Consider the following 26,346-nt stretch of genomic DNA (forward strand, 5'->3'; position numbering starts at 1 on the left):
GAAACATTCTTTTGATTTTTCTTCCCAGCCATTGGAAACTGAAAAAACATTCTTAGCTTGGGGTCAAATAAAAACCGTTGGCGGCAGGATTTGGACCGCAGCCGTCGTTTGCTGTCCACCCGCCAGCCCCCAGCTTTAAAACAGACCTCCACCGTCGTCCTGGGCCAGACAGAACCCAGCAGACGCTGGGGTAGGAGAGCAAAAGGAACACAACCCGCTGCCACGATAAGCAAATGAAAAGAGCGGAGGCGGCCCTAAGTTCTCGCCGGCCCGTCTCCGTCGCAGAGGTCAGGCCCCTGGGGCTGGAGTGAGATCAGAGGCCAGACAGGCAGGCAGAGCTGGGGGCGGGGGTCGTGGAGGCCGTTGTGGGGGGACACACGGAGGGCTCCGGGCAGACGGAGACACGGCCGACTGACCCCACTGAAGCGGACCAGTCATTGGGGAACGAAAGACGTCCTAACCTTTACAGTGAGACTTAGGGAATGAACCCGTGTCGTCTCGTTCTCATACAAAGTGAGCTGTAGTCTAGAACAAGATGACAAAGTTGGAGAATTTATTTGGTCGGTGAATTACTGTGAGTTAGGAAACTGAGTGTCCGGGACAGACACGGAGAGCGAGCCCGGCCCCGCGGCCTCCCCGAGAGGAAGGGCCCCGCCCCGGCCCCCACACGTTAAGCTTCGATCCCTGCACCCGGCGCACCCGCGCACGGCTGCACCTTATCGTCCGAGACTCCAGGGCCTAAACGCGCCCGGCGCGCACGCAGAGCCCCCCGGAGCTCCTCGGCGGGACGGACGCCGTCCGGGTAAGGCCCGTGCGCCTCTCGAGGCTCCGTGGCCGAGGGACGCCGCGCACCTGCGTGCACCTGCAGGTGGAACCGGGCGCCCGTCGCGCCGCAGCCCCCGATGCCGCGGCCCGCGTGCGCCCGCTCCGGGGACTGCGCCTGCGCGGCCGGCCCTCACGGAGCCCGGGGAAGGTTGCGCCTGCGCAGTCGGCCCAACCCAGCCCTGGGGGCGGGGCGACGCCTGTGGAATCGCCCCTTCAGCGGCGCCTCGGCACCTAGAGCCGCCCGTCCGGCCGGGCCCCGGGGAGAGGCGGGCGTGCGGGCATTGCGCCTGCGCGCGCCGGCCCCGCCCCCGGCCCCGCCCCGGCCGCGCGGGGCCCTGGGAGGGGTGCAGCGTCCGGCGGCTGCGGCGGCGGCGCGGGAGGGGCCGGGGGCGGACAAAGCCGAGGCCGATGAATGGGGCGCGTCCGCCTGCGCGGCCGTGGGGTCCCCGCGGTGAGTGCGCGGCTCGCGTCCCGGGCCGGCCGTCCAGGCGCGCCGTCGGGGCCGGGGCCGGGACCGGAGGGTCGGGGCCGGACCCGGGGGCCGGGGGCTGGAGGGCGAGGCCGGGGTCGGGCCGGGCGGGCGCGGGGTCGCCTGCGCAGGGCGGGGCGGGGGCGGCCTGCCGTGGTGGGGACCCCGCCCGGGCGGCGGACTCGGCCTCGGTGCCCGGACGCCGCTCCAGCTGCGCGCCCCGCGGCCGCCGGCCCGGCTGACAGCGGGGCACCCGGGGCGCCTCTTCCGGCCGCGCGGCCGGCGGAGCGAGCGCGAGGCGGTGGGAGCGGGCGCGGACGCCGGGCCGGCCGCGGGCGAGCACGGGGACAGGCGTGCCGGCCGGCGTGGGCTCTCCGGCTGACCACGCGGCGTGCCCCGGGCCGCAGTCGCCCTGGGCGGGGGTCACCGGCCAGCAGACAGGTGCCCGGTGAGTGTCCGTCCTGAGGGCCTCTGCCCTCCGCCACCGCCACGGATCGCCTTCCACCCTATGCCTTTCGGGTGTCCCCCAACCCCGGTACAGTATTTCATTTTCTGTGCGCTTCCAGGAAGGGGCAACCGGGGCCTCGTTCACACGGCTCAGCACACGAGACGCTCCTCATGTCTGCACGCTTCTGATGCTTCTTGGTTGCTGAGCGTGTTTCTGGGTATGACATTCAAGTGTAAGTAGTCAAAGCCCGAATCAAGCTGCAGAGCAGAATTTCGGTCGTTTTTCCAGTTGCGGTGGTTTTTTTTTTTTTTTGACCCAAGTAACGATGGAGTCATTTATCTTTTTTTCTGTGACCCACACCATTCTGCCTGCTTAAGAGAATTGCCAGCCCCCTAGACTCTCGGTGCATTTTGAGTGACAGTCCGTAGACACACGTAATATGCATCTCTCTGCAAGCAAGCCTCTGCCCAGCTGGGCCATCAGGAGACGCTTCTGTGGGCATTCTCAAGTTTGTAAAAAAGGGAAGTTATTTGTTTTGAAGTGAACTCTGATCAGATCAAGTCCATAGTATTGAAAAACGCATCTCAGACTTGCGTGAGACCAGTTTGCTAAGGCATTCTTGTGACTTTGTATATTAACTTTTGATGTCTTCTCTACGTATGGTGTTAAAATTAGGAGAGGAGGAAGGATTTAGTTGGAGTTTTTAAAAAGCGCTCTGAACAAGCCAAATTGCAGTTATGACTTAATTTCCACGCAGAGTTGTCTTGTGAGAGGAGACTGCTCTCACCAGTTCATACCCGGGGCCTGCCACGAGCTGTCTGTGCAGGGGTGCACGCTTCCTGTAATCCTTAAACAGATGGTATCGGCTTGTGGTGGTTTACATTTTCTCAGGAAAAGATGTGGCACAAGTTAAGAGATTCTATGAATCTTCAGGAAGTTAACCTCCTGTATGGGAAGAAAGCACAGACGTTGAGTCCACATTGCCGCACACGTACTGTTAACCCTGATGTTTTGGGGCATGAAAAGTCTGCCCTACTTTTTCATGTCACCACACACAGAAGGAGGTTCGTGAGTGGCTCACGCTGTGCCAGGAGTGCTCCTGAAGCGCTGGGAAGGGTTTGAGGGGAACCGTTAGGGCCGTGGATTGAACCCTGCGTCTGTGCAGAGGAGCCGAGGCAGCTGTGCTCAGGACATGGTGAAGAGCGTGTGTGTTGTCTTTCAGATCCCTGCCCGGCGTGGAAGCTGGAGAGAGAGCAGACCTGGGCAGCGGCGCTGCGGGAGCACGAGGCGCTGTGGCCGTGGTCAGTCTGTCCTCCCCGTGTCTCTCTGCCCGGCCTCAGCTCCTTCCTCCCAGCTCTGCTCTGATTCCCTCCTTCAGTGTGAGGACTGCCGGCGAGGGCAGGGGGCAGTGCTCGCAGGCACACGGGGGCGCCTGCCAGGGTTGGCTGGGGCCCCTCCGACTGTCCCTCAGCAGCGCCGGTTCCTCCTAAGCTTCTCTGCACAAAGCAGGCGACTGAGAGGTGACCGTCATTCTCCTGGTTACTGCCTGACGTCTAATGTAAGCTGTAGGAGGCATCATCTTTGTTTACGGTTGGTGTCTTATTGAATTCAGCCGCACGGAGTCCTGCCCCGACCACCCTGCACCCTCCCGTCTGGCCTCCCGTCAGTGTCCGGGTGGCGGCAGACTTCCTGTCAGGCAACTTCCAGAGCCTCGGCCCCTTCCATTTCCCTGTCTTTCCCTCCCTCCTCCCTTAGGCTCCGTCACTGCCTGATTTTCGTCACTCTGAAGCATTTAGATCACTTCTAGCTAACTATCTGACGTGTGCTTTTGGCAGCTGGTATCCTGGAAGGCACGGTTAGGAATGAAAGCAGGCCTTTTCTCCTTCCTCCTGTTTCTGAGGTGGAGGGCCCGGGAGGGCTGGAGGTGCCTGCCTCCACGCGAGGCTTCTCGCCTCTCTCCTCTCGCCTGGCGCTGTTCTACCTGCTGGGGCAGTGGTGCATGTCCCGGTGGGGATGGGCAGAGAAGGCGGAGTGAGCTCTCCAAGGAAGATCACAGGCAGGCATGGGTGAGGGGATGGGCAGTGCAACAAGCGTGCTCTCGGAAGACTGCTTGGAGAGGAAGGGACCTTTGCATCCCGCGCCGAGGGGCCAGGGGTGGCGGAGCGGAGGCCCTGCGTGAGGAGCGGCCTTGAGCTGCGGAGCCCGGCCCCTGCGTTCGGGCCGTCTCCTGTCGTGAGCCCGTCCCCCACCTTGCTCAGGTGCTCACCCTGCTTGGGTTCCGCTCTCCTTTGGGTGAAGCCCTTGTGGCAGCCACCTGCCCCCTCAGCGAGGTCTGCGCACCCCAGGAACCGGAGAGGCCGGGCCTGGGGCGGGGCATCCCCTGCTGACCTGCCGCTGCCGCAGGGGCTCCTCAGTCCGCGCAACCCTGCCCAGCCCGCCCCAAGCCCGCAGGTCTAAACGTAGGGCCCGTCCTCACTCAGGGCCCGGCGACTGAGCCTGCCCGCGGTTGGCCTGCTGGGAGGGAGCAGCCCAGGGCGCGTGCTGTTTGGAGCAGGAGCTTGGGTGTCGCGCAGTCGCACGCGGACACTTGAACCATGTCCAGGGGCAGCCCGCCGCGGCCACCCATCAGACCTGTGGCTGGTGGGACCACCCGCTGCCCCAGAGAAGCCGCTGGTACTGAGTGGAGGGCCCTCGAAGCCAGAGCAGAGCCAGCCGGGCGGCCCTGGTTTGTGAGCCTCAACATCTCGGGGTGGACGGGCCACGGCCCTGCACGGAGCCCGTGTGCCTGCTCGGGCCGAGCCATGTTTCCAGCGTGGCTGCATCGGGGTGCCCGCCGCGTCTCGAGGAGCTGGCTCCGGGTCTCTCGGTTCGGCCTCCGCAGTGTGCTCTGGCCTCCGTCCGGCTCTTGGGCTCTGTGCGGCCAGTCCTGGGTGGTGGCTTGTCTGCACTTGAGGCGGCTCCTCCCCGGGAAGATGTTAGCCGTGGCCCTGCATCCTCAGCAGGTGTGGCTCACTCTCAGTGTGGACCAGATCTGCACTGGTAGCCTTGGTGGGAAGGCTGCCACATCCGAGGGCGAGGCCACCGGGCGCAGGGCGGCACTGGTGCCCCAGCTGTGCCCGGGAGCCCGGGGCTCGGGCTGAAGGCTGGTGTGCGTGTCCTGGAGGCTGGGCGGTGGCTTGGGAGCAGGTCCAGGTGCCGCTGCTCCGGCCCTGAGCTGCAGCGCTGGTGTGCGTCCCCCGCCCGTGCTTCCGGGCTCCGAGGAGGCAGCAGGGGCCGCAGCACGTCGCCGCTGAGCATCCTTCTCTTCTCAGGAAAGGCAGTCCAGCGGTTCGCACTCAGCGCGTCAGCACGCTGCCTGCGAGGGCCCAGGTTCAGTCCCTAGTCAGGGACCCAAGGTCCTGCGAGCTGCACGCCACCCCCCTCCCCCAGAGGGAGAAAGAGGCAGAGGGCCGTGCTCGCCCCAGCAGCGAGGCCGTGGAGGGAGTGAACGGTAGTCCTCACTGCGTTCAGCGGCCAACCTGCAGTCTGGTCTCCCCACTCGGGACGTTGACTTTTTAAAGAGACGAGGCCAGTCGTCTTGCAGAAATGTCCCTGTGTCTGGGTCTGTTTGCCATCTTCTCCTTTGCTGTTGACAGTTGACCCTTGAACAACACGGCGGGCAGTTGGGGGCCACCCTCCGTGTGGTCAGCAGTCCGAGGATAAGTTGCAGCTGGACCCTGTGGCCCAGCTGCTCCACCCGTGGGTGCCACCCGCCGGGGACCCTGCGTCTTCAGGCGGCGGTGCTGGGCCTCCTGTGCGCCGCCCTCAGACTGTCCTGTCGGGACAGACCCCGCCCGGGCTGTGGTTCCTTCCCCTGCCTTTCACGTGCTTTTCCTCGCCCGTGACACTCGAGGAAGGCGGGACGCTGTGCCTTCTCCCCTCGTCACCCCTTTGCAGGGAGCAGTGGCTGCAGTGTCGTCCCCCCCGCCCCGCCCCGTGGCAGGTGTTTTCATTTCTCCTCTTGATTCTTGAGCATCAGTGCAGACAGGCAGATCCAGCCGTTACGTTATAGCCTGCTTAGGTCTTCCGTCTCTCTGTTGTACGTTCAGACAGTTGTGACCGACTGTGGGATCCCCGTGGAGCCGGCTCCTGGCGGCACGTCCTTTCTGCAGCCTTTCCTGTTTCCAGAGCTGCAGTCGGCTCTTTCTGCAGAGCGCTGTGGCCCCCGGCACTGCAGGAGGGTGTTTAGAAACCAGAGTCCAGGGGCCGCTGTGCTCAGTGTGCTCGTGGGGCACTGCAGCCTTAAGCGCGGGTCTGGTGCACAGAGCTAGGGGATCAGTGTCTAAAACATCAAGAGTCCATACTGATGTTTTCAAGACAAATTTAAAATTATGTAGTTTTACTTAATTTCTTTGTTTTTTTAAATTATATCTTTTTTGTATCCTGAAAACTTTGATTCTTAATGGCATTGGCATAGTTACATTTTGTTTTGTGCTAAAGTACATATAACCCAGGTAAAATGAAAACATTATGTTGCTGCTGCTAATGAAATCACTTAGCAAAATTTAAGGTGTTTTTTTGTTTTTAGTACGTATTCTGCTTCAGGTGAATAAAATCCTGTGTGTTAAAGCCCCTTTGTGAACATTCTTTGTTTGCAGTATGGTTGCTTATTTGATACGCCTTTAGATTTCACACTTGAAATTTTCTATGTTTTAATGTAGAGGTAATCACACCGCTCAAAAGTCAATTTTCTATGTTTTCTGGAGAAGGAAATGGCAGCCCACTCCAGTACTCTTGCCTGGAGAATCCCATGGAGGGAGGAGCCTGGTAGGCTACAGTCCATGGGGTCGGAAGAGTCGGACGTGACTGAGCGACTTCACTTTCACTTTAGATTTCACACTTGAAATTTTCCGTGTTTTAATGTAGAGGTAATCACACTGCTCAAAAGTCAGCGTTATATAAAAGATACGATCAGCAAGCTCACTCGCATTCCTGTCTCCTCCACTGTTTATAGGCAACCATTTTTATTTCTGCTTCATCCTGCAAAATAAGCGTGTAAGTTGCTTCAGTCATGTCCAACTCTCTGTGACCCCATGGACGGTAGCCGCCAGGCTCCTCTGTCCATGGGATTTCCCGGCAGGAATAGTGGAGTGGGTAGCCACGCTGTCCTCCAGGGGATTTTCCCAACCCAGGCGTCAAACCTGCGCTTCTTACGTCTCCCGAGTCTGCTGTGCCTCCTGCGTTGGTTGGCAGGCTCTTTACGCCAGCACCACCTGAGAAGTGCCAAAATCAGCTCTTCAGACAGACAGTAATGCTCGTAACTCACCTGTTTCTCTCCTGTCTTTTACGTCATGAAACCTCACGAGCACTGTTTACTGTGTGTGTCTCGCTTTTTCCCAGTGGTCTGTGTATAAACTGGGCTGCCCTGGTGGCTCCGCTGGTGAAGAATCCGCCTGCAGTGCAGGAGACCTGGGTTTGATCCCTGGTTTGGGAAGATGCCCTGGAGAAGGGCATGGCAACCCACTCCAGTATCCTTGGCTAGAGAATCCCATGGACAGAGGAGCCCGGCTGGCTACAGCCCATAGGGTCGCAAGGGTTGGACGAGACTGAAGCGACTGGGACGCGCGTCTGTGCCAGGCCTTACTCGCGGTGTGAGTGGTTTTGCAGTCTGGCTGCGGAGCTGCAGCGCCTGACCTGGGACAAGTGTTGCTATGTGTCTGATGAGGCGGTCTTCAGCGTCTGTCCGTGGACGCGGGGTTCCTGGGTCCTTGGGTGAATGTGGCTTGGTAGGGGGCTCCAGAGTCCTCGCTGGGGTGGTGCCAAGCTTTGGGCCCTTCCTGCCTGGTTGGGTGAGATGACTTGAAGTTTTTCCTTTAATCTGCTGCGTCTGCAGCATGAGGAATGGAGATACTTGGTCGTGTATTTTTGGTGTTGTGGCAGGTGAGGGCCTGCACAAAAGCTGGTCTCTGTGTTAGGAAGCTGTTGAGTCCGCGGCGGGACATGCGCACATGGGATCCTGCTCTGACAGGCACTCCTGCGTTACAGCAGCCTGGAAGGCGCTTTCTTTAATTCTCAAAATGAAAAATAACTGTATGTTCCCCAAGTCAGAGCACACGCCTGGAATTGAGACTCTTCCACACACGGTATTTGTTCTAGCCCGTGGAAAGATCCTCTGGTCGGCTGCCTCTGCCTTTAGGCGCTTCGCCCTCGGAGCTGAAATGCGTGCAGTCATCTCAGCAGGCCTGGGCTGTGGGTCCGTCCTCTGCACTCCTATCCTCCCCCGTCTCTGCTCAGTTCAGGGGGCTGTGCTCCCTGCTGAGCGGAGCCCCACACCGCTCACCACCAGCTTCAGAGTGACCCTCTGGCTGTCGGGGGGTGGCGGCTGCACGGCCCCACGCAGGGAGGCCTGCCGCGTCTGTCGGAGGAGGAGGCTGTTTCACCCGCTGCCCCTGATCACCCTGTTTGACCTCCATGTTGATGGTTTTCCCGTGGGCTAGTTCCTACTTGCTGGACATGGAAGCTGGACCGCAGGACAGCTGGTTCTGGATGCCACCCAGGTGCTGTGACCGGGGGCCCTCACCTTTCAAGCCAGAGATGCTCCAGAGCTCTGGGACGGGTGACCAAACCCAAGTTGTTCCTCACACCCGTGTAGAATTATGCCCAGCGCCTCAGGTGCATAATCCTTCGCGGTGTGAGAACTAAAGCCAACATCCTTTTTTGTCTTTCTAAATATTTGGTGCGAAAATGGTAGAAAAAGTAGTAGGAAGCCGCTAGAGCCAAAGGCAGCATTTTCCCTAAAACAGAAACGTCAGGGCTTCCCTGGCCGTCCAGTGGTTGGGCTCTGCTTCCACTGCGGGGGGCGTGAGTTCAGTCCCTGGTCAGGGAACCGAGATCCCCATGCAGCCAAAAGGAAAAAAATAGAAACATCCCACTTACGATGTTGAGCTAGTGTGTAGAGAGCTGGTCCAGCCATAGAGGAAGACAAACAGGAAGGCAGCGGGCTCCCCTGACAGCCCCGTCCCGGGCGCGCGCTGGTGGTACCCCCGGCGCCAGACTCTCCCGTCTGTGCCAGGAAGGTGCTGGCGTTAGCCCTGGCGCAGGCCCTCGGGGCTGGCCGGGCCGGTGGTGGCGGGTTCCGTCACCCGGGCGGTCCCTGCCGGCGGCACTGCGGTCCCATGAGTCTTCCTGCTCCTGGTCTGCTCGGGGTGGGCGGTGGGGTCAGGTTGCTCTCTGGGGAGACTGCTTCCAGCGGTTTGTTGCCCCCTTGGACGGCGCCTCGTGTGCGGCCCCCCGGCGCTTCCCCCAGGGGTGCACCCAGTGCGGGCGTTAATCAGCACCCCGCACGAGATGGAGCCGTTCGGCTGAGTTCCTGCGTCTCTGTTCACGGGCTGGACGTGGAGTGGGAGCCCTGCCCTGGCTCTCTGGTGCTGCAGCTGATGTAAGGAGCTGAGGGTGAATTTCTCTGTCACTTCTCAAAAGTAGTAGTTCCTATCATCCTCCAGAGGTGACCGATTGAGGATTTTATTTGGGATTATGCATTAATAGACTTAAACATTTGATGAGTTTTGATGTATAATGTTGACCCTTACTTACGTTCAGATATCTCATTTTTGGACAGGGGGAGCCCTTCAGGTTGACACCTTGGATCCTTCCCGCGCTGCCCTCGTCCGCTCGCAGGGGTCCTGGCTCCCCTGGTCCCCAGAGCATCCTCGGCTCATTTCGTGGCTTCCCGCCCCTGGACCTCGTGGTCCTCGGGAACCTTGGCTCCTTTAGTGGGAGACGTGTTTGAGAGCTGTAGTCTGGAGGTCGCGGGGGTCGCTGCTCTCAGGACTTTGTACCGAGCAGAGCTGGGTGGGTCCCACTCCCAGGGCCGCGGGATGCGCATCTGGCCTTCCCGGTCCATCTCTGCGAGGACGAGGGGGACCGGGGCCCGCCTCACCAGCTCTGCACACGGCCCAGTCCTTGCTGAAGGCACATCGGTGCCTCTAGCCCAGGGACCCACGTGTCGTCCAGCCGCTCCCTCGGCTCAGGGCCAGCGCTGTAGCCGCACGGCACCCACTGGCTCTCCTGGGACGCTCATGCAGTGCGTCCTGCAGGGAGACGCCCTGAGCACTCCGCTGTCCAGTCGACTTCTCAGGAAGGACTCAAGGAAAGCTGTCTCCCGAATTCCTGCTTGTTGGTAACAGTGTCTCTGCGTCCTTGTACTTGGATGTCAGGTTGACTGGAGGCAAAATGCTTGACTCACGTGGTTTTCCTTGAATGTGGTAAACATGTTACTCTGTCGTCTCACAGCGTAAAACGTTGCTGTCAGACCCGTGACAGATTGCTTTCCCTTACAGATGGCCCTGGTTTTTGCCCGAATGGCCTTTCTTTTCAATCCAGTGGTTTTCCTGGGATATGCCTGTGTGCTCACGGTTACAGGCGCATGGTCTCCGCCCTCTGGCTTGTTCTCCTGTTTCTTCAGTAACTTTATTTGTGTGCTGAATTGCATGCCTGGCTGTGCACAGGCCCTTCTCTGGTTGCTGTGAGCAGGCGCCGCTCTAGTTGCGACGTGCAGGCTTCTCACTGCCGTGGCTTCTCTCATCGCAGAGCACGTGCTCTGGAGTTCGTGGACTCGGGAGTTGGAGTTCCTGGGCTCTAGACACAGGCAGGGTTTAGCTGCCCTGTGGCATGTGGAATCTTTCTGGATCGGGGATCAGACCGGTGTCCCTGCGTTGGCAGGAGGATTCTTCACCAGGGAAGCCCAGGATGCCTTTCAGTACACCTGTTTATTCCAGAGTTGTCAGTAATCTGTTCTCTTGCCCTGTCCCCCTTTTTTGTGGGGAAACACCTTGATTATACACATGTTGGATTTTCTTTACCTAAATTTTAAATTAGTCAGCTTCTTCTGAGTCTTTTTTTATCCGTTTATTTCTTTTTCATTAAAACTTTTTCTTTCCTAAACTCTTCTGTTAACCTTCCGCAATCCTCTGCGAAGTTTATTTGTTCTTTTGTCGCTTGTAACTTAGTCTTTATTCTAAAATGACATTTTACTTTTATTTGTAATAGTTTCTTAGGATCTGTAAGCTCATCTCAGTGTTTTTCTGTCTTGATTTATTTCGTTCTTTTGTATTATTTTCTTAATTTTGTTAGCTTCTTTTGAAATAAGTTACTCAATTTCACTTAATCTGTGTTTATGTTTTTCTAGCGTGATTTCATTACCTATAGAGATGTTTTTCCGCCTTCATTACTTTTTCTCTTATCCTTCTGTAGGATTTAATCTTAACCCTTTTCTGTTGTTTATTGTATTGGTTTCTAGTGGTGCTGTAACAAATTATCACAGACTTGGTGGTCGAAGGCAGCACACATCCGGAGGCCAGCAGGCTGCGCTCTGGGCCCTGGGCCTCAGTCACGGTCCTGCCAGGCTTCCCTTCTGGAGGCCTGGCAGAGGGTGGCTCCTCGCCCTTCACCTCCAGACGCCCCTGCGTCCCTGCGTGTGGGCCCACCCTCCATCTTCAAAGCCAGCGACCCTGCGTCTCTCACCTTCCACAGGCATATTTTCATGTCTCTCCTCTGCCTCTTTGTTTCACTTTTGAAGACCCTCATGACAGCATTGGGTCTCCCCAGATAGTCCAGGATTCAGTTCAGTTCAGTCGCTCAGTCGTGTCTGACTCTTTGTGACCCCATGAACCGCAGCACGCCAGGCCTCCCTGTCCATCACCAACTCCCGGCGTTCACTCAAACTCATGTCCGTTGAGTCAGTGATGCCATCCAACCATCTCATCCTCTGTCGTCCCCTTCTCCCCCCGCCTCCAATCTTTCCCAGCATCGGGGTCTTTTCAAATGAGTCAGCTCTTCGCATCAGGTGCCCAAAGTATTGGAGCTTCAGCTTCAGCATCAGTCCTTCCAATGAATATTCAGGACTGATTTCCTTTAGGATGGACTGGTTGGATCTCCTTGCAGTCCAAGGGACTCTCAAGAGTCTTCTCCAACACGACACTTCAAAAGCATCAATTCTTCGGTGCTCAGCTTTCTTTATGGTCCAACTCTCACACCCATACATGACCACTGGCTATGAAAAACCATAGCCTTGACTAGATGGACTTCTGTTGGCAACATAATGTCTCTGCTTTTTAATATGCTGTCTATGTTGGTCATAACTTTTCTTCCAAGGAGCAAGTGTCTTTCATTTCCGTGGCTGCAGTCACCATCTGCAGTGACTGTTTCCACTGTTTCCCCGTCTGTTTGTCATGAAGTGATGGGACCGGATGCCATGATCTTCCTTTTCTGAATGTTGAGTTTGAAGCCAACTTTTTCGCTCTCCTCTTTCACTTTCCTCAAGAGGCTCTTTAGTTGTTTGCTTTCTGCCCTAAGAGTGGTGTCATCTGCATGTCTGAGGTGATTCATATTTCTCCCGGCAATCTTGATTCCAGCTTATGCTTCATCAAGCCTAGCGTTTCTCATGATGTACTCTGCATATAAGTTAAATAAGCAGGGTGACAATATACAGCCTTGACGTACTCCTTTCCCGATTTGGAACCAGTGTGTTGTTCCATGTCCAGTTCTAACTGTTGCTTCTTGACCTGCTTACAGATTTCTCCAGAGGCAGGTCAGGTGGTCTGGTAGTCCCATCTCTTTCAGAATTTTCCAGTTTGTTGTGATCCACACAGTCAAAGGCTTTGGCATAGTCAATAAAGCAGATGTTTTTCTGGAACTCTCTTGCTTTTTTGATGACCCAACGGATGTTGGAAATTTGATCTCTGGTTCCTCTGCCTTTTCTAAAACCAGCTTGAACATCTGGAAGTTCACGGTTCACATATTGCCGAAGCCTGGCTTGGAGAATTTTGAGCATTACTTTGCTAGCATATGAGATGAGTGCAATTGTGCGGTAATTTGAGCATTCTTTGGCATTGCCTTTCTTTGGGATTGGAATGAAAACTGACCTTTTCCAGTCCTGTGGCCACTGCTGACTTTTCCAAATTTGTTGGCATATTGAGTGCAGCACTTTCACAGCATCATCTTTGAGGATTTGAAATAGCTCAACTGGAATTCCATCACCTCCACTAGCTTTGTTCATAGTGATGCTTTCTAAGGCCCATTGACATCACATTCCAGGATGTCTGGCTCTAGGTGAGTGATCACACCATTGTGATTATCTGGGTCGTGAAGATCTTTTTTGTACAGTTCTTCTGTGTATTCTTGCCACCTCTTCTTAATATCTTCTGCTTCTGTTAGGTCCATACCATTTCTGTCCTTTATCGAGCCCATCTTTGCATGACATGTTCCCTTGGTATCTCTAATTTTCTTGAAGAGATCTCTAGTCTTTCCCATTCTATTGTTTTCCTGTATTTCTGTGCATTGATCACTTAGGAAGGCTTTCTTATTTCTACTTGCTATTCTTTGGAACTCTGCATTCAAATGGGTGTATCTTTCCTTTTCTCCTTTGCCTTTTGCTTCCCTTCTTTTCACAACTATCTGTAAGGCCTCCCCAGACAGCCATTTTGCTTTTTTGCATTTCTTTTCCATGGGGATGGTCTTGATCCCTGTCTTCTGTTCAATGTCACGAACCTCTGTCCATAGTTCATCAGGCACTCTGTCTATCAGATCTAGTCCCTTAAATCTATTTCTCACTTCCACTGTATAATCATAAGGTATTTGATTTAGGTCATACCTGAATGGTCTAGTGGTTTTCCCTACTTTCTTCACTTCAAGTCTGAATGTGGCAATAAGGAGTCCATTGTCTGAGCCACAGTCAGCTCCTGGTCTTGTTTTTGCTGACTGTATAGAGCTTCTCCATCTTTGGCTGCAAAGAATATAATCAATCTGATTTCGATGTTGACCATCTGGTGATGTCCATGTGTAGAGTCTTCTCTTGTGTTGTTGGAAGAGGGTGTTTGCTATGACCAGTGTGTTCTCTTGGCAAAACTGTTAGTCTTTGCCCTGCTTCATTCTGTATTCCAAGGCCAAACTTGCCTGTTACTCCAGGTGTTTCTTGACTTCCTACTTTTGCATGCCAGTCCCCTATAATGAAAAGGACATCTTTTTTGGGTGTTTGTTCTAAAAGGTCTTATAGGTCTTCATAGAACCGTTCAACTTCAGCTTCTTCAGCGTTACTGGTCATAGACTTGGATTACTGTGATATTGAATGGTTGCCTTGGAAACGAGCAGAGATCTTTCTGTCCTTGTGATCACATGGACCACAGCCTCGTGTAGCTCAGTGAGTCGTTTTCCGTTAATTCTGCTGAGTGGCCTGGACGCGGAGCCCGGCGGGTCCCTCGCGCCCGCTGCGCCCTGTCCGTGTCGCTCCTGTTCCCGTGCGCCGCTGAACCCCGCGGCGTTTCTCTGCCAGCAGGACATCGTTTGCCCTTCCGCTAGTCGCCTGGTGACGCACTCTGTGTGGTTTTGCTAGCGGTGTTAGCTCATATTAATTCTTGTAGGAATATTTTTGCTGAGTATTGAATTCTGGTTTGGCTTTTTTTTCCCCACCACAACTCTGAAGACGTACTTCTTTTGTCTCCTGGTTTACATTGCTTGTCTTGAAAAGTCAGTAGTCTAGTTATTTTTTCTTGAAACAGTTCCTGGGGCTGTGTTGCAGTGTGTATTAGGAAGATGAGTATAATGAGCCTGTGCGCTCATCACCCAGCTTTGACAGACAGACAGTCAGACAGACGCATGGCCATTCCAGCTCTGCGTCCCCCCTCGGTTATTTCAAAGCAGATACCAGAAGTTGTGTTTCATCTGGACGTTCTCCAGTTAGTGTCTTGGAAAGACGGGATTCTTTAAAAAGTCGTATCCACAGTATCTTTATACCTTAATAAACTAAGAATTACTTCAAATGTTCACTCAGCGCCCAGGCCTCCCGTCTCGCCTGAGGAACGCGCTTGGTCGTCTGCTGACTCACACGGGACTCAAGCGGTTCGTTAGAGAAGCTGGGTGGTCTGTCCTGCTGCAGAAGCCCCGTGGTCTGGATTCTGCTGATGTCCTCCCGCTGGCGGTACTGAGCTAGGTTCCTCCAGCCCTCCTCACTGTTATCTCTGTGCTTTTTCTTATTTTTAGCACTTTTTTTTTCTCTTTAAATCTTGCTTGGGGTTTGTAGGGATTCTTGAATCTGTGGTCTGAAGTCTGATCAAAACTTTGCTTTTCTTATTACACTTTCTTTTCTTATTCTTCTCCGTTACGGCACATCAGAGCATATTCGACAGGAGGCCCTGGTTCCTGCGTCCTGCGTATCCTGGCTTGCGCCTGCTCACCCCAGACTCCGCTCCTCCCGCCCCCGCAGCCACAAGTCTGGCCTCTTGGTGACTGTTTGTGTCTCACAGGTGAGCTCGCTCGTGTCGCACTTCAGGGTGCACGTGTGAGTGAGTGTCCGGTAGCTGTCTCTCTCTGACGTTACTTAGTGTGACCCTCTCCAGGCCCACGTGTGTCACCGCATTCGTAGCCGCACCCCCTCCTGCATGCGTGTCTTCTGTGCACCACCCCCAGCCCCTCGGACCTCCAGCACTCCAGGAGCAGCAGCCTGTTTGCCCTGTGTGCCCCGGACACGTTTCTCAGCCTCTCTGTGCCCCTGCCCTTTGATGTAGAAGGAGACGCATCACACTGAACCTTCCTTGAAAGACTGTCACGTGGCTTAAGTGAGCCCGCGCAGGCTGAGCAGGTAAGAGAGGCCCGCAGGAAGCGGTCCACGCCATCACCCCAGGCTCTGGCCCCAGGAGTCTTCGGAGAGCCTCAGCGTCAACCGAGAATGGGACTTTTGCCTCGAAGGGAGACGAGCTGGTTCCTCGCAGACCTGAGAGGAGCGGGCGAGGTCGTCCAGGCCGGAGGCGCTGTCCGGGCCGGCTGGGTGGGAGGGAGCTCAGGGCAGCCGAGCTTGCTCTGCGGCCTTCCTAGGAGAGCGCCTTTCCATGGAGGCCTCAAGACCTCTCGCACAGACGCCCGTGGCTCGCCCTTCTGCCTCGCGAGGGTCCTCGTCAGGAGTCGGAGCAGAGACGCTACTAAATGCGTTTCTTCACCCAGTGGCTGTATGGTTTTCCTCCTTGCTTTCTGTCGACCTGGTGCATTCTGTTGGTTGATTTTTTAATGTTAAACCAAACCTTCTGACACAGCCCGCTTACTCGTGGAACAGTATCTTCAACCTAGTGCTGAATTTGACTTGTTACATTTTTCAGAACTTGCCACGTTTTCTTAAGGTTGTTCTGTGATCGTAGGGACGTGACTCTGACTCTTTTCCTGTTATGTCTTTGTGGGTCTTGGTGTCATGGTGGTTGAACCTTGTTAAAAGACTTGGGGAATGTTTCATCTTTTATTTTCTAGAAGAGTGTGTTTCACCAGTAATTTGGTTTTTTCTCCAAAGTTTGGTGAAATTCACGCACGGAACCATCTGGACCTGGAATTTTAAGAGAAGGGACTAGGCAGAGGGCTGTTCAGGCTGCAGTGTGAGCAGGCGGCATGACCGCTACGCGACAGCGACGCGTCTCTCTAGTGAGTCTCCGTCGTGCGTGTCTTTCGGGACTTACCTGTTTCACCTGAGCTGCTGAATTTATCACCGTGAAGTCGCTCGGCCGCCTGCTTGCCGCCTTTGTGTGTGGGCTCTTTGGTGGCAATGCCCACTTTCATTCTTGCTGTTGGTAGTTCCTGTCTTTTCCATTTTTTTCTCTTACTAATCAGTGTAGAAGTTTGCCAATTTTTTTGATCTGTCCAAAAAGCCAGTGTTCGGTTTCATTGATTTCCACCGCCACCCCCTCCCCCGCCTCTTCCCCGCTCCCCCTCAATTTAATTGATTTCAAATCTTTTCTCGTTTTCTTCACTCTGTTTGCTTCAGGATTAAATTGGCTGTACTTTTCCTTGGGACTTTTTTCTTTAACCCCTTGGCTTCATACATGTCTAAGTGTTACTTACTTAAAGATACTTGGGATTTTTCCAGATACCGTTCTGATGTTGATTTCTCGTTCAGTTCCCTTTTCCGAGGCCATTCTTTGATTTCAGTTCTTGTGAGTGTATTGCAATTCGCTTTATTGTCCAGAGAAGAGTCTGTCTTGATGAACAGTCTGTACCCACCTTGAGGCCACACGCATTCCACTTGTTTGCACTATTCCATAAATGTCATTGAGGCCAGGTTTGATGGTAACGTTTTCAGCTCTTCTGTTACCTTTACTGGTCTTCTGTCCGCTTGTCCCGTTAACTGTGAGTAGGGACGTGGGAGCCCAGCTGCCTCCGGCCCGCGGGGTCTGCTCCCTGTCTGTGGAAGGTCCCCTGTGGTCCGCTGTGTTCGTGCGCCCTCGCCACGCAGTGCCGTGGCCCCGCCGGCGTGCCCGGGTTGGGGTTAGCACGCTGCACCTTCCTGTCTTTTTGCTTTGAGCCTCTCTCTCTCTTCACGTGTAACGTGTTTTTGTAGGCGGCGTGGAGTTAGCCTTCCTTTCGCCCTAGTCTGCCAGTCCCTGCGCTTCCTGGGCCGCAGCCATATGGCCTGTGAGCAGAGGCGCTCTCCGTGTCCCCCTCCCTGGCTCTGTGCACAGAGTGCTTCTCGTCTGGCCGCCTGCGAGTGCCCTGGTGCCCCACGTTGGCTGTTGTCCGGCACCAGCTGGCTGTCGTTCCGTCCGCTCCTGACGTTGCCGCCTGGAGTCGTGTTCAGAGCCATGGGGTCCGGGCGGCCCAGAAGCCTGCTCCCACTCACAGCAGCCCGGCTGTCATCTGTGTCTCTGACTGAGAGGCTTCAAAGCCAAGGTTCCCGCAATAAAGCGCCGGGGCGGCTCCTACAGCGAGGGTGCACTTACTCACATTTACAGGTTTATTATACGGAAAGGCGGAGAAGGCGGTGGCGCCCACTCCAGTACTCTTGCCTAGAAAATCCCATGGACGGAGAAGCCTGGTGGGCTGCAGTCCATGGGGTCGCTAGGAGTCGGACATGACTGAGCGACTTACTTTCACTTTTCACTTTCATGCATTGGAGAAGGAAATGGCAACCCACTCCAGTGTTCTTGCCTGGAGAATCCCAGGGACAGGGAGCCTGGTGGGCTGCCGTTTATGGGGTCGCACAGAGTCGGACACGACTGAAGTGACTTAGCATAGCATATAGAAAGGGGCTTCCCTCATAGCTCAGACAGTAAAGGAGACAAGGGTTCGATCCCTGGGTCGGGAAGATGCCCTGGAAAAGGAAATGGCAAAGGAGTCTGGCGGGCTACAGTCCATGGGGTCACAAAGAGTCAGACACGACTGAGCGACTTTCACTGTGTGAAAAGGGACACAGATGAACAGCCAGATGAGGACGCACAGGCTCCTGAGTGCAGGGGTGTCTGTCCTCGTGGAGTTGGGGTGCGTCACCCTCCGGACCCGTGGGTGTGTTCGCTGGCCTAGCAGTTCCCCAAACCCCGAGCTGTTGGGATTCTGCTGGGGTTTTGTGCTGTGGGCCTGAGGAGTGTCCGCTCGGTCTCCAGGCCGTGCTGGGGGTCGGGGGCTGAGAGCTGGTTTCTGACCGTGGTGTGGTCTTTCTGCTGATGAGTCTCCATCGTCGCCTCGCCAGGACATAAGGTGTTCCTGTCACTCGGGAGCTCCCGAGAGTCTTAGGAGCCCTGTGCCAGGAGCTGGGGCACAGACCCGCACACACGCGTGTGTCACACTCCCCCACCTTGGGGTAGCTGGCATATGGTGAGCTGCACTCAAAGGGTGGACGTGCTGAGCACACACACACTCCCCTCGTGTTCATACACGTGGGCAGCTGCTGCGCAGAGGCACCTTCACACACAGTGAGTCTTCAACAGTTGCAAAGGTGTTCTTTTGTTGAAAAGGATGATCTTTTCAACAAACGATATTTGAACAATTCATATACAAAACACTGAATTTGAGTCTTTCAAAGATCTAAATATAAAACAAACACAGGAGAAAATCTTTCTTAGATACAGCTCCCAAAGCATAATCCATAAAAAAATTAATTGCTGGGGACCTCCCTGATGGTCCGGGAGTTAAGAATCTGCCTTGCAGTGCAGGGAACTCAGCTGTGGTCCCTGGTCTGGGCCCTAAGGTCCTGTGTGATGAGAAGCACCTGAGGCTGGAGCCGCAGCTCCAGGCCCGCACACCACAGCGAGTGCCACAGTGCAGGGCGCGCGTGCTGCAGCTGAGACCCCGCAGGCCAAGTAAGGAGTTCTTTTTCTTTTTAAAGAACACGTGGTTTAAAAAAAGCAAACTGGTAAACTGGACTTCATTAAAATTAAGAGCCTTTCCTTTCAGAGAACACTGAAAAGAGTGAAAAGACAAGCCACAGACTGGACTCACACAGCTGATAAAGGGCTTCTCCAGACACGAAGGACTCTGAGGACTCGGTAACGAGGAAGTACACGATCCATAAGACATAGACAAGACACTTGAGCAGATGCTCCCAGTGGAGAGAAGCAAATGGCGAATAAGCCGTGAAGTGTTCAGTGTCGTCAGTCATTTAGTCATTTAGCTGAGTCGTGTCTGACTCTTTGCAGCCCTATGGACTGTAACCCACCAGGCTCCTCTGTCCATGGGATTCTCCAGACAAGAATACTGGAGAGGGTTGCCATGCCCTCCTCCAGGGGATCTTCCCAACCCAGGGATTGAACCAGGGACTCCTGCATTTTCAAGTAGATTCTTTACCACTGAGCCAGCAGGGAAGCCCACCTAATTAGAAGGGCTAAAATTGCACTGATGGGCCTCACCAAGTCTTGGTATTTTCTCTTTAAAAAAAAAAATTGAGTTTTGGCTGTGCCGGGCCTCATGGTCGCGTGTCGGCGCTCTAGTCTTGGCGAGCAGGGCTCCTTGCGGTGGGTGGGCTTCTCGCTGCAGTGGCCTCTCGCTGCAGACCACAGGCTCGAGACCGTGGGCTTCAGTGGTGGCCGTGTGCAGGCTCAGTGGTGGCGCAAGGACTCAGTTGCTCAGAGCCATGTGGGGTCTTCCTGGACCAGGGATCGAAGCCACCCCCTGCATTGGCCGGCAGATTCTTTACCACTGAGCCACCATGGACATCCCTTGGTGTTTTCTCTTTATGATCTTTTCTGACGTTTTGGGGTATATAACAGCATGGATATGTTACTCCCAAATCCCTAGTTTACCCCTCTCCCCTGCCGTTCCCCTTCGGTGACCAGAGGTTTGTTTCCTATGTCTGTGAGTCTATTTCTGTTTTGTAAATAAGTTTATTACCTTATTTTTTTTCACATTCTACACATACCATACTGAATGAAGTAAGTCAGACAGAGCAATGTCACATTTTTCTCTGTCTGACTTACTTCATTCAGTATGGTGATGTCTAGGTCCCTCTGTGTTCCTGCAGATGTTATTTAATTCTCTTCAATGGCCAAGTAGTCCTGCATTATGTCGTAGCCCGCCTCCTCCATCCGTTCACCTGTTGACGGAGATTCCGGTTTCTTCCACGTGTTGGCCGTTGTGCACAGTGCTGCTGTGAGCACTGCGGTGCGTGGGGCACAGACGTGTGCCCGGGGTGGGACTGCAGGGTCTCGTGGCTGCTCTGCTGGTGGTTTTTTAAGGAGCCTCCATGTTGTTCTCCGTAGTGGCTGCACCGGTTTGCATCCCGCCAGCAGTGGAGCCGGGCTCCCTCTCCCCACACCCCCACCGTGGATCATTTGTAGACTCTGGATGGCGGCCCTGTGACCAGTGTGAAGTCGCACCTCACTGTCATTTCCTGCTACTCTGATTATTGGTGGTGTTGAGCATCTCTCCATGTGCCTTTTGGCCATCTGTATGTCTTCTTTGGGGAAATGTCTATTTAGAGGATATTTTCTTTCTTTTTTCTTTTTACCACCACCAGGATTTTATTCTTAAATAAATGCTCAGCCTCAGGCCTGGTTAGGCAGACAGCAGAAGAAGGCAGACCGCAGGCCCCTTGTCCGTGGGAGCCACTTGGGATGGCCCAGGGAGGCAGAGACTCTGAGAAGGTAAGCAGGGCGCTCGGGGCAGGAGAGGCCGACGGAGAGGGTGTTTGGTCCTGTGACTGGGCTGTGAAGTCAGGAGCAGAGTCTCACCTGACCGTTGTGGGATCTCTCTCACACATACTGAGGCTGACGTATCCATGACTGGATTTGAAACGTGAGCGAGTCCTTGTCTTACTCGGTTCCATCTGTTGTAGGTGACGCAGAAGGAGCACCATGCCATCAAGCCACCAGCGTCCCCGTGCCCGAGACCAGCAGGTCCGCCCCGTGTGCGCGCACGTCTGCCCCGCGATGCGTTTACCGGGAGAACTCCGGGAGCGGCGTGAGGTGACACGCTCACGAGTTCGCCCGTCCACTGCTCAGTGAGATTCATGCTTAGCGTATTCATAAACGTCCTGAGAGAGAGAGTTCTTCGGGCAGAACTGAATAGTTATGGTCAGTCATGGAGAACCAGCGGGAGCCTCGTCCCCAGGGAGCAGGTGATTCGGAGAATACAAACTTGAAAATAGAAGAGGAAGATGACTCGCACACCCCTAATCACAGTGTGGAGAGAATGGACTTGGGAAGTGAGCCGGAGGCCGGGAGGCAGGTGGGCCGCGGCCGGGAGCAGGCGGAGGGCGGCGAGGTGGGCTGCGCGGGCCGGCCCCCCGGGCGGCGCGCCTCCCCCGAGCCCGAGGACGACTACGGGGCGCTGCTGGCGCAGTACAGCAGCACCCTGTACAGCGTGGCCATGGAGGCCGTGACGCAGAGCCTGCTCTCCGGCCGCGGCCTGGGCTCCAGGAAGAAGTCCCCGGCCTGGAAGCACTTCTTCATCTCGCCGCGGGACAGCACCAAGGCCGTGTGCACCTACTGCATGAAGGAGTTCAGCCGCGGCAAGAACGAGAAGGACCTGAGCACCAGCTGCCTGATGCGGCACGTGCGGAGGGCGCACCCCACCGCGCTGGCGGGGGACCCCGCCCCGGCGCCGCGCCCCGGGCCCCCGCCCGCCGACCCCGGGGGCCCGCTGCTCCCCCGGGCGACCTCCAAGGGCCCGGCTCCCCTCCAGGCGACGGAGGAGGCCAGCTCCGCGGTCTCTTCCGAAGAGGCCGCCTCGGACGCACTGGCCTCGGAGAGGTACGGCCGGGACGAGGGCCCGGCGGGGCCGCCCGCGCACGCGCCCCGCCTGCACTGCAGCGAGCCTGCCGAGAACGGGGCGGAGAAGAACCTGCCCCTGCCGCGGAGCGGGTGCGGGTCCCGCCGGCGGTCGGCCGTCTGGAAGCACTTCTACCTGTCGCCCCTGGACAGCTCCAAGGCCGTGTGTGTCCACTGCATGAACGAGTTCAGCCGCGGCAAGAACGGGAAGGACCTGGGCACCAGCTGCCTCATCAGGCACATGTGGCGGGCGCACCGTGCCATCGTGCTGCGCGAGAGCGGCGGCGGCCCCGGGGCGCCTGCCGCCGGCCCCGCGCCGCCCCTCGGGCCCGCCCAGCCGCCGGACGCGGAGCCCGGGCCCCTGCCGGCGTCTCCAGGGAGGGCGCTCCAGGACCCCGCCTCCGCAGCCTCCTCCCCTGACCGGCCGGCAGAGGAGCTGCCGGTGCTCTGGGGCCACGGGGCCGCGGCGTCCCCCTCCTCCGACGCCGGCGAGGCCTCGTGGGGGTCGTCTCCCGAGACGCAGCCGGGTGGCGCGCCGAGCCCTCGGCTGCGGGAGCCGGGCGCCGTGTTCCAGCAGAACAAGAAGGTGATGAAGCGGCTGAAGTCGGAGGTGTGGCACCACTTCTCGCTGGCGCCCACGGACAGCCTTAAGGCCCTGTGCAGGCACTGCGGCTGCGCCATCAGCCGGGGCAAGCGGGGCGACGTGGGCACCAGTTGCCTCATGCGGCACCTCTACAGGCGCCACCCCGAGGTGGCCGGGGGCCAGAAGGGCTTCCTGGGGGCCGGCCTGGCCAGCTCGCCCTATGCCACCCTGGCTTCCGCCGAAACGTCCTCCTCCCGGTTGACAAACCTGCCGACCATGGTCACCAAAAACCATCAAGCTGTGTTTCCCGTCAACAGCAAGAAGACCTCCAAGCTGTGGAATCATTTTTCTATCTGCTCCGCAGACCCCACGAAGGTCGCGTGCCTGCACTGTGGCCGGACCATCAGCCGGGGCAAGAAGCCCACAAACCTGGGCACCAGCTGCCTGCTGCGGCACCTGCAGCGCTTCCACAGCGGCGTGCTGAAGCCCGAGGGCGCCCGGGCTGCCCCACCCTCCCCTCCTGACACCCAGGCACCCCTGGGCGGGCCGTTGGCAGGTGCCGCCGCCTCTGACGACGGCAGCGAGAAGTTTTACGATTCTCACCCCGTTGCTAAGAAAATCACAAGTCTCATTGCTGAGATGATTGCCCTTGACCTCCAGCCGTACTCGCTGGTGGACAACGTTGGCTTCAATAGGCTGCTGGCATACTTGAAACCTCAGTACTCCCTGCCCCCGCCGGCCTACTTCTCCCGGACGGCCATCCCGGGCATGTACGAGGACGTGAAGCACGTCATCATGGCACACCTGCAGGAAGCCGAGAGCGGTGTGGTCCACTTCACGTCGGGCATCTGGATGAGCAGCCAGACGCGGGAGTACCTGACCCTCACGGCGCACTGGGTCACCTTCGAGCCCGCGGCCCGGCCGCGCTGCGAGGATCACCACTGCTCAGCGCTGCTGGACGTGTCGCAGGTGGACTGTGACTACAGCGGCAGCAGCATCCGGAAGCAGCTGGAGTGCTGGTGGGAGGCCTGGGTGACGTCCACCGGCCTGCAGGTGGGCATCACCGTCACCGACAACCCCAGCATCGGGAAGACGCTGAACGAGGGGGCGCGCTCCAGCGTGCCCTGCTTCAGCCACACGGTCAACCTCATCGTCAGCGAGGCCATCAAGAGCCAGAGGATGGTCCAGAGCCTGCTGAGCACCGCCCGGAAGATCTGCGAGCGGGTGCAGCGCTCGCCCCGCGCCAAGGCCAAGCTGGCGGAGCTGCAGCGGGAGTACGGGCTGCCGCCCCACCACCTGCTGCAGGATGTGCCGTCCAGGTGGAGCACGTCCTTCCACATGCTGGAGCGGCTGCTCGAGCAGAAGCGGGCGGTGAACGCGCTGTCCGCCGAGTGCGACTTCCGGGAGCTGCTGAGCTGCGACCAGTGGGAGGTGATGCAGTCCGTGTGCCACGCCCTGAAGCCCTTCGCCGCCGCCAGCCGGGAGATGAGCGCGCACGTGTCCACGCTGAGCCAGGTCATCCCCATGATCCACATCCTCACCCGCAGGGTGGAGATGCTGTTCCAGGAGACCATGGGCATCGACACCATGCTCCGCGCCCTCAGGGAGGCCATGGTGAGCCGCCTGTCCGCCACGCTCCACGACCCCAGGTATGTGCTGGCCACCCTGCTGGACCCGCGCTACAAGGCCTCCCTGTTCTCCGAGGAGGAGGCGGAGCAGTGCAAGCAGGACTTGATCAGGGAGCTGGAGACGCTGGATCCTACCTCAGAGCCCACGCCCGTCCCCAGCGGCTGCGAGCCGGGCTCCCCGCCCCGGGACTGCACCGGCGAGGAGAGCCTTTGGGCACTCATGGCCAAGCTGAAGAAGAGCGAGCGCGGAGGGCGGCCCAAGGTCCCCGAGGACATGGTGCTCGCCTACCTGGAGGAGGAGGTGCTGGAGCACAGCTGCGACCCGCTCGCCTACTGGAGCCTCAAGAGGGCCGCCTGGCCCAGCCTCTCCGCCTTGGCTGTGCGCTTCCTGGGCTGCCCCCCGAGCATCGTGCCCTCCGAGCGGCTGTTCAGCACGCCCCCCGAGAACGGCAGCTTCGGCCAATCCAGGCTCCTAATGGAGCATTTTGAGAAACTCATCTTTCTGAAAGTGAATCTTCCCTTAATATGCTTCCAGTACTGAAGAGCCCGCTGGAGCCACCCGGCGAGCACCGGCGTCTGCCCAGGCTGGCGCTCGCCACAGCCGGCCCTGCAGGACGGCAGGCCGGGCGCTCAGGTCCACGGCCGCGGGAGGGGCCGCCCGGCCCTCGCTGTTGCGGCCACACGTGCCTTAACCAGTCCTTCAGGCCAGGTACCACGGTGTGTGTTTTCAGAAGTCCTCTAGAAGCAGCTTGTCTCGTCAATGATGAAATACGATGATTGGGTTTTCATTCGTAACTGTAAGGTTTTTTACAAGTTGGGGATCAGTAGTTTGTCTCAGTAGAATGGCAGAGGAGAGGTGAGCAGTTTTATTCCGTAGGCTTTTTATTCGATTATGTAAAAATCAGATCAGGTACTGTATTTTAGTTAAAAATTGCTTTAATTGCAACAGAACAGCCTTTGTGGCTGTCAAATAAAACCTGTAAATAGGAGGTGGAGTTGAAGCCATCTTGGCCGAGCAGTTCCTGACTGCGGCTCTGCAGGGCGTTGAGGGGGACGGAGCGTTCTGGGAGGCAGCTGTCGACCACGACAGAGGCGTGGCGTGGGCACCAAGCCTGAGCTGACATGTGACGAAGGGTCGGTCGCGCAGGGTTTCCGGAGAGCACGCGCCCGTTTCAGGGTCTGCTGTGCCGCGTGGGCGGCTGGTGTGGACACCCCCACGTGTGGTGTGCACCGTGTGGCCAGCGCGCGGCGCGACACGCTTACAGCCTCCTGTTGGTGAATCTCTGAGCCTCTGATTCAGTGGCTCTACATCATGAAGCTGTCTTGAAATTTGTGCACTGACCCCCAAATTGATCCAATTATGTACACAGTTCTTTTTAGAAGAGGTGGCTTATTAACAGGGAAGAAGATTGCTATGTTATGGTTGTAAGAATAGCCTTAGGCGTTTAGATTTTCTTTTATAAAATAGGGAGGATTCAGCCATCAGTGGGGTATTTTAGGATCCCAAGGACATCAGAATGGATTATCAGTCATCAGGTTTTTTTTTTAACAATAATATGTCTTCAAAGTTTTTGTCTCAGCGTCTAGAAAAGAATTCATTTTCTTACTTCAAACCAGTTAAATATTCTGGGTGAAACGAGTCACTGATTTGCCTATGACCTTTTAGAAAAGTTATTGTTTTGTTAAAATACTGTATCTGTTATTAATCTGAATTTGCATTGACTATGTTTTTAGTGTATTTATAAATGGTGAACTCAGTTTCTGAAATTAAACTTTTTATTTGCAATTTTCTACTGCTGGAGGATACTGGCTTTTTATTCTCAGGATAATAAAACAATCCTACTCTTAGGGGCCAGCATGTACAGAAACTACCCTCAACACAGCCTTTAAATCTTCATGTTAGCCGCAGATGGGACCTGGGGGAAGTGGAGGTAATTCTTAAGCAGCATTTCTAATAGCAGCAGTGACATCCGAGAACCTTCCGGGGCGTGTGTTCCGAGCAGGCACTGCGACCCCTGTGCTGCTGGCGGGAAGAGCAGCCAGTGTGGAGACAGTGCGGAGGGCCTCAGAGTTGGGACTGGGGCTGCGTGTGGTCCAGCGGGCCACTCCCGGGCGTTTTTCTGAAGCAGAAACACTCATGTGAAAAGACAGATGCAGGGCCACCAGAGTGCCCACCCACAGAGGAGGGGGCGAAGACGACGCGTGTGTGTTTATACAGTGGAAGGTTAGCCGTGGAAAAAGAAGTCTTGTCATTGCACCAACATGGATGGATCTGGAGGGTATTATGCTCAGTGAAATAAGTCAGAGAAAGACAAATATTGCATCATTCCATGTTTTCAGTTCAGTTCAGTTCAGTCGCTCAGTCGTGTCCGACTCTTTGCAACCCCATGAATCACAGCACGCCA

General features: G+C 56.4%; 1 protein-coding gene across 12 annotated transcripts; it reads left to right on the forward strand.

Moving 5' to 3' along the window:
- The first annotated feature begins 1,123 nt into the window (after positions 1–1,123).
- On the forward strand, positions 1,124–25,732 carry ZBED4 (zinc finger BED-type containing 4). Of its 12 annotated transcripts, none has more exons than XM_070790599.1 (8): positions 1,124–1,276; positions 1,861–1,974; positions 2,965–14,694; positions 14,889–15,019; positions 15,113–15,354; positions 16,051–16,178; positions 20,479–20,605; positions 20,797–25,732. In XM_070790599.1, the coding sequence occupies exon 8, from the start codon at positions 21,042–21,044 to the stop codon at positions 24,480–24,482; it is 3,441 nt and encodes a 1,146-aa protein (XP_070646700.1). In that variant the 5' UTR covers positions 1,124–1,276; positions 1,861–1,974; positions 2,965–14,694; positions 14,889–15,019; positions 15,113–15,354; positions 16,051–16,178; positions 20,479–20,605; positions 20,797–21,041; the 3' UTR covers positions 24,483–25,732. The 12 variants fall into 12 exon arrangements, with proteins under 12 accessions (XP_070646700.1, XP_070646701.1, XP_070646699.1 ...); XM_070790600.1 differs by having other exon boundaries at positions 2,965–3,043; positions 14,548–15,019; XM_070790598.1 differs by having other exon boundaries at positions 2,965–15,019.
- Positions 25,733–26,346: the final 614 nt, after the last annotated feature.

The sequence above is a fragment of the Bos indicus genome, chromosome 5 (genome assembly GCF_029378745.1).
Source record: "Bos indicus isolate NIAB-ARS_2022 breed Sahiwal x Tharparkar chromosome 5, NIAB-ARS_B.indTharparkar_mat_pri_1.0, whole genome shotgun sequence".
Taxonomy (NCBI): Eukaryota; Metazoa; Chordata; class Mammalia; order Artiodactyla; family Bovidae; genus Bos; species Bos indicus.

Coding starts and splice junctions, on each gene's coding strand:
- ZBED4 (XM_070790598.1), top strand. CDS start 21,042: ATGGAGAACCAGCGGGAGCCTCGTCCCCAGGGAGCAGGTGATTCGGAG.